This window comes from Otolemur garnettii, unplaced genomic scaffold (genome assembly GCF_000181295.1).
Source record: "Otolemur garnettii isolate 467f Iridium unplaced genomic scaffold, OtoGar3 scaffold00083, whole genome shotgun sequence".
NCBI classification, from domain to species: domain Eukaryota; kingdom Metazoa; phylum Chordata; class Mammalia; order Primates; family Galagidae; genus Otolemur; species Otolemur garnettii.
In genome coordinates, this window is record NW_003852478.1 from 6,166,128 (window position 1) to 6,173,067 (window position 6,940).

Genomic DNA, 6,940 nt, shown 5'->3' on the forward strand with positions numbered 1-6,940 from the left:
GCCACCACAGGGATGGAAGGAGATGCCACCACAGAAATGGAAGGAGATGCCACCACAGAAATGGAAGGAGATGCCACCACAGGGGTGGAAGGAGACGCCACCACAGGGGTGGAAGGAGACGCCACCACAGGGATGGAAGGAGACACCACCACAGGGATGGAAGGACATGCCCACAAACCAACATTGTGACAGCTCCCCTGCCATTCAGAGGCCATATTTAATGCAGCACTGAGAGCATTTTCAAGATGTAATAACTGTTGAATGAGAACGATCAGTTGCCTCTTTTATTCCATTTCAGATTAGAAGTTTTGAATATGCTTTATAAAATAAAAAAATGAACTTGTAAATATACCATTGAAGTCACAAAAGTAGTAAGAAATACGTGTTTGGTATAAAAAAAAACGAAAGCCAGACAGAAGGCTATTGGGAGTGAAACTCTGTCTTTCCTTACCCTTCCCTTCGACACTCCTTTCCAGAGATAGCCAATTGTTAGTGGTTTGGCTTTTCTAGGTTCAGGCAGTTCCCTTTGCCTATAGACATGGTTTATAACTTGACCTTCAGTGGATACTTGCACAATGCCTGAGCACCAGGAGTGGCACCTGCTGCTCCTGTGGCCACGGAGTCAAGAGCGGGTCTGTCTCATTCCCTGCACTGACCCAGAACCCAGCACAGTGCCTGAAACAGGGCAGATGCTCGCTCTATATTTGGGAATGAATGAATGAATACAGATCTGAGATACAGCAGATTACTTAAAAATTTTTTTTATTTTAGAAAACAGTAACCTCTTTAATTATAATTTCTTTTGGACTATTGCCATCTTCTTCTTTATTGAAATTTAAGACTTTAAGATTAGTCGAATGAAAAAAGTATCTGAGCTCTGTATTTCAACACCATGACAGAACCCCTATGCTATGAAAAACATACTTGGGCAAGAAAAAGAAGACCTCTGTCTACAAAAACCCTGCTTTGATTATATCTCAGAATAATGTCCAATTTCTGAGTTATTCAATAAAATGTGTTTTTGCTGAGAACTAAAATGCAGAGACATGTGAGTGTTTTGGTTTATACTGTATTTCCTCCCCCTGTATACACCACAATAGAAACTGCTTTTCAGTTTTATCTTTTATTATAAACATCTTTTAGAGACGCCAGAAATTTCCAGCAACCATACACCTATAAATGTGTGGGTTCTAAGCAGTTCATTTGTTTCTTCCAGTTCTTACATAATTTTTTTCTGCTATGGTCAGAAGGAAAATTTAAACTTGCAGAGAAGAAAGCTTTCTATTTCAATAGAAACTCAAAATCATGATGTCCACAGGGGTTGCCATCACAATTTAAACTCTGGGACCAGATTTCTTGTATTGGGGCCTTTCTTTGGAGGGAAGGACTTTTTATAGGAAAAAATAGCTCTCCAATCAACCTCTGTCCCACCACCATTATGAGCAGCCTGGCAGGCCTGCTGGGAGAACGCAGTTCCACGTCACCTGTCAGGACATGCAACACAGACACTGGCTGCTCTGGCCAGTTCCCCTCCCTGCCCTGCCTTTTCAGAAATGTCGCAGAAGAAGAGAGAAACAAAGCCTCAGCCCTATTTGCAATGCTCCCTCCTCAGTTATATAATCTTCAGGAACATCAAACTTTTTTCACTCTCATAATTCCAAGGATGTCTAACTCCTGGAGCAACTTCCAATCAGAAGACTTATAATCTACCAACACCTGCCAACAGGCTTTTATTTAGAATAAGAAGATCACACATAGAGGGGTTAAGGATAAATGGAAATCATCACTAATTGGGGCAGGTGAAAGACAGCTCGACACCCTCAGGAAAATGAAAAAAACAGTTTTCTTTTCTTTTTTTTTTTTTTTTAAAGAACTGCAGCAATGGAAGTGGAGTACCTGCCTGTGTGGTGATCAGGACCCTTTGGGCAGAATTAGTGCCAGGGATGCTGGGTTTGGAGGCGTATCTGGAATGGTGACAGAGTCTAGGTATTTCAGTTTGGGGAGTCCTCATCTTCTTAGCAGACGCTCAGATGCCAAGGTCTGGATGCAGTCGGTCAGTTGCAAACAACAGCTCAGGAATGTTAAGTGGCCTCAGGAGTCGTGTGGACAGCACAATTACCTAAACAGGAGGGGCAAACACAGCACAGGCAATTAGGGAAGCCAATCCCAGGTTATTGGTTGAGGACAAATAAAAGGTATGGGGGGGGGGCGCAGAATGGAGAATCATGAAAAGAGAGACAGGCAGTTGAAAGTCCCCTGATGGGAGTGTCCCAGGTGGAAGGAGGGTGCCCGGGCTGGGAGGATGGTCTGAGGATCCCTGTGGGGGGAGGGAGGAGGGTGCCCGGGCTGGGAGGATGGTCTGAGGACAGCTGGCCTGTGTCTAGTGAACCTTTACCCACCAGGGCACTAAGAATGGCTGACTGTGCATTTGAGAGGCTGAACCCAGCTTTGGGCTGAATTGAATAATCGCTACTGCTTTACACTGTAGTAATGCAACCTCAATATCGGGGTTTCTCCCCCTTCTGGGGAGCCCTTTGTTCCTCCAGGGAGCCTGAGAAGGTTCACCCAAGAGGTGGACCTTGTTGGTGATCATGATGACTACATTTGTGCCCTAGTACCACACACTGGATGGCTTGAACAGAAAGCTGCTGTCTCACAGTTCTGGGTTGGAGTCCAAGATCAAGGTGTTGGCAGGGGTGTTTCCTTCCGAGGGCTGCGAGGTGTCTCTGCTCCAGGCCCCTCTCCTCGCTTCCCTGTGTCTTCCTTCTACCAGTGTCTGTTGCTGTGTCCCCAATTCCCCCTTCTCAGATGTATGGACACAATTACATTGGACTACGGTCCACACTGACTACTCCATCTGCAAAGACCCTGTTTCCACATAAACGAGTATGGGCTGGGGGTGGTTAGGACGTCAGCGTCTCTTGAGGGGGCACAATTCAGCCTATAATGGTGAGATGGGGATGACAGCAGCTGGTAGTTATTATTAGTTGTTATGCTGTGCCAGGCTCTGAGGACCATCTCACTGAACACCCATGTCAGCCTCATAACAACCCTAGAAGGTAGGTACATTTATGATTCCTGTTTTGAAGATGAGAAAATAAAGTACAGAAAGGTTAAGTAACTTGTCCTAGGACGCTAAGTCAGCATTTCCGAGCAGCCAGGCAGGCCCCAGAGGCCTCACTCCTCTATCATCCGGGGCGCCAGGCTCGGCTGCTTACTCCCCTAGTCGGTGTGGGGTTGGGCCCCTGGGCTTCCTCCTGGGGTGGCCCTTCCTGCTCAGTCTGGGGCACATTTCTCTGCAGAAAGCTTGTGCCCCAGGCCCAGGCTGGGGTGTGATGTGCTGTGTAAGGCCCGTGAGGTTCTGTACCAGTAGGTGCTGGACACCCCCCAGATGAGGAGGTGACCATGGGAGACAGGGAAGGCAGGACTGGGGCCAGAACGCCACAGCCCATGATGGCTAAGAAAGGGATCTCAAGGCCCGTAGCAGTGTGACCGCTTTGTGGCACAAGGAGGCCAGCACGCTTTCACATCCTCTCCTGCAACCCTCCAAGTTGCCCAGGAGTAATCAAATGAGTGAATTAAACAACTCCCTCCCACTCTAATAGCTCACCAGCAAAAAGCAAGGTGTCTACATGCCATGCAGGGGAGAAGCGGGAGGCCCAAAGTTAAGGGAAGAGCGGCAAGAAGGAAGCATTTTATGATTTTGTTGCTGTTGAAGAAACAGCTTTTCAATGACTTTGAAAAGCGTTCTGTTAAAGAAATTAGTCTTGGGTAGCATCTATTTTATTTGTTCTTGAAAGAGAATTATTTTAAAAAAAAATACATGGTTAATGTCAGCCAAGTCATATTTTTGGCAGAAAAAAATACAGTGAAATCTGCATTTCACGTTTCTCCTTGGAAGCTGTGTAAGGTGGTCTGTGAGACAGGGAGGGAGTGCTGGGGTCCCCTGTTGTCTGCCCGTGGTTTGGACACCGTTTGAATGTGTGGCTCTGGGAGGGTTTCTATTTGTCCCAAATCTTCTGCACCAAGTGCAGGAGGTGACGGAGAACGGTGGGTGTCAGGCTGGTGTGGTGGGCAGAACCCGAGGAGACCCCAGCTCGAAGGGTGCCGGCCAGAAAGTCACCCAACTCGGTTCATGGACTCTAGGACTCAGAGAGCACAGTTAAGAAGCCATTATTCAGATAATGTTTAAAAGGCACACATACAGACAAACATGCTTGGTGGGCTCTGTGGAAGGCGACTCCTCTGAGCTGGTCCATGCAAGGCCCTCTCTTCTCTGTGACCTACAGGTGCCCCAGGTGTCAGTGTAGGGCTGACCTACACAGCCACCCCTGCCTGCCTTGGTTCCAGTGCAGGGATGGTGGACTCCTCCTTGCCTGAGGCAAGGGTGAGTGTAAGGGCTAGGAGCAAGTCTCCAGGGTGCTAAGTCGCCCAGCGGGTGAAGTCAGCACTTCCCAAGCAGCAGGAACCAAACCCAAAGACTCTTGGATGCTGTGCGGGCTTCCAGTCATGGCACACAGAGATGGCTGGTGCAGTCACCCCTCAGACCAGGCTCCTCACACACAAACGGGGTATTTACCAGTGTGCCAGCTCACCCTGCAGCTTCACAAGTGCCCAACCAGAGGCTGTTTGAAACCTGCTCTGTGGAGGCGGGGGAAAGAAACAGATGGGGCACAGTGGCAGCTCCCAAAGTGGGTTGGGACCTTCGTGGAGGGGATAGGAGAGAGGGGAGAGGGGAGAGGGGAAAAGGGAGAGGGAAGAGGGGAAAGGGGAGAGGGGAGAAAGCAGGGCCATAGCCAAGGGTTCTTCTGGAGAGGACAGTGGCTAAGAGCACAGGGGTAGGAGACCCAGTCTGACTTTGACCCCAGCTGGGCCACTTGCCAGATGGATGACTCTGGAGAAGTTGCTTAAGCACTCTGAGCCTCAGTTTCCTCATCTGTAAAGTGGGAATAATGATACCTACCTCCTATGATTATGATAAAGAGCAAATGGGAACGTCTTTGTAAAATATTTAAAATAGTTACAGGTTCCAAAGGGCTTGTCTGCTTTGTTGTCTCACCTTCATTACTTACAACTCTGCACTCCCTCCACACAACTCAGAGCCAATGCTGGGAGCCGTCCCCTTAGGGGTAAATCCGACTGTGTTACTCCTAGGCTTAGCATCCCACGCTGGGTGTGGTGAGCCCAGCCCCTCAGACAGCATTCCAGGACTTGACAATCTGGTTGCTCCTTAGCACTCCATGCCCCCTCTCCCTTGCACCGGTCTCATCAGTCCAAGTGAAAGCACTTGTAGTGAGAATCAGATGGAGTCAGGCAGGCCAGGGCCGCCATGACACAGCTGGTCTGGCTGGTCTAGGTCCTGCCCGACCTTCACCTCCTGTCTCCCATTCATAGTGTTTGGTAAATTTAGTTCTAACCCAAAGATGTCCATCATGAATGGGTTAGGAAGATTGATTTAGGAAGCTGACTTTTGAATCGGAAATGTTGTAATAGGTCACTGAGTTATGCTGATTATCATTTAAAGTAAGAGTTAATGTGGTCTTTGCTTTGAACCTCTATGAATAAGACTGTATTTTTGGAAATGGAAGAACAGAACCGTTTTGGAGAGGCTACTCTCACTGTTCACCAGAATTGCTGGCCTTCTGATGAAGTTTTGTGCATGTTGGCTGACAGTGACAGGCGGCCGGACCCTTCTGGTCTGGTAACAGTCTCACAATCCAGCCACCCTAAACAACAGGCTGTTTCCCACCTGGCACTTCAGGGATGCTGCCTAATCTGGAATACATGTTTCCTCCCTCTGCCTAAAGACCCCGTGTTGTCCTCTAACAATCGGGTCAGGCTCCCCACCTACAAAAAGCCTTCCCTGACCATGTCCCCCCAACCTACGTGCCCCCCAGTCTGTCTGCGCCTCGCCCCACTCCCTGCTTCCTTAGCCGAGTCTTCCCTTGCTTCTTGGCACAGGGCCTGGCACATAGCAGGTCTTTAATTTAGTGAATTAGTAAATAACTAAGTGAACAAATGCAGTAAGAAGTGGAGCAGGCAGGGAGTTTGCTGATGGTCAGGGGAAAGTTTTCATTCAAGGCCGCTGTAGTAGAAATGGGCAAATAGCTCTGGGCAAATCTATTTTCTCTCAATTTAACAAAAAAAAGCTACTTGTCTAAAATTCCTATATTGAAGAACCAGCAGAGTCCCACTGCCGACATTTCATACATGCTGTAATTGTTGGTAGTCTTTAGGGATTTTTACATCTCCGGCATCTTTTAGTATTCAGAGTGCTTTAAAGCATTTTCAGAATTTCTTTTGCCCATTCAGTTGAGGACATTCCTGCATTATTTGGCTAAAATAGTCCTTAATAACACAGCATGGACCCCAAATGGTGAAAAAAAGACAAAGATGGAAAAAACATGCTCGACAGGGTCTGAAATTGCCCTATCAGATATGAAACCCATACTTTCTAAACATAGTCCCGAAACAGGTGACAGGAGGCAAATTCCGCGTTAGAGAGTTCCTCTCAGAGCAGGACCTTCCTCAGGCCAAGGAGGACACTGCCGAAACGCCCACGGGGGTGCTCAGTCCTGCCCCCCACGGCTCCTTTCTCCCATTAGCTGTCCCTTTCACCCTTCTAGTTCTTCCTTCACACCCCCACCCCGTCTTTCTGCTCCTGGTTTATTTTGAGGGGGAGGTTGCTTTTTCCCTTCTCATTCAGGGTTTCAGAGTCAGCTGACTTTGATCGTGGCCCCTCAGCCCCTCACCATCCCGCCTTCACCTGTCAGCAGCCGAGTGTGGCCCTCAGCAGTGCCAGGCTCTTCCTGAAGCCACAGCTCAGTCCCCCACCCCCTCCACCTGTCCTGTACCCATCCCCCAACCAGGACACCTTTCCCAAGATCAACCAGTGAGGGGGATTCTTTGCTGACTGTAGGCAGAATTTGCCCTCAAATAT

General features: G+C 48.4%; 1 protein-coding gene across 1 annotated transcript in view; it reads right to left on the minus strand.

The window, feature by feature from the left end:
* Positions 1 to 1,110: 1,110 nt before the first annotated feature.
* LOC105886339 (sec1 family domain-containing protein 2-like) overlaps positions 1,111 to 6,940 on the minus strand; it is a 25,406-nt gene continuing 19,576 nt past the window's right edge. Inside the window, exon 3 of the mRNA XM_012808099.2 lies at positions 1,111 to 2,119. Within this exon, the coding sequence (XP_012663553.2) occupies positions 2,027 to 2,119 (93 nt within the window). The 3' untranslated portion in view covers positions 1,111 to 2,026. The remainder of the gene's footprint in view (positions 2,120 to 6,940) is intronic.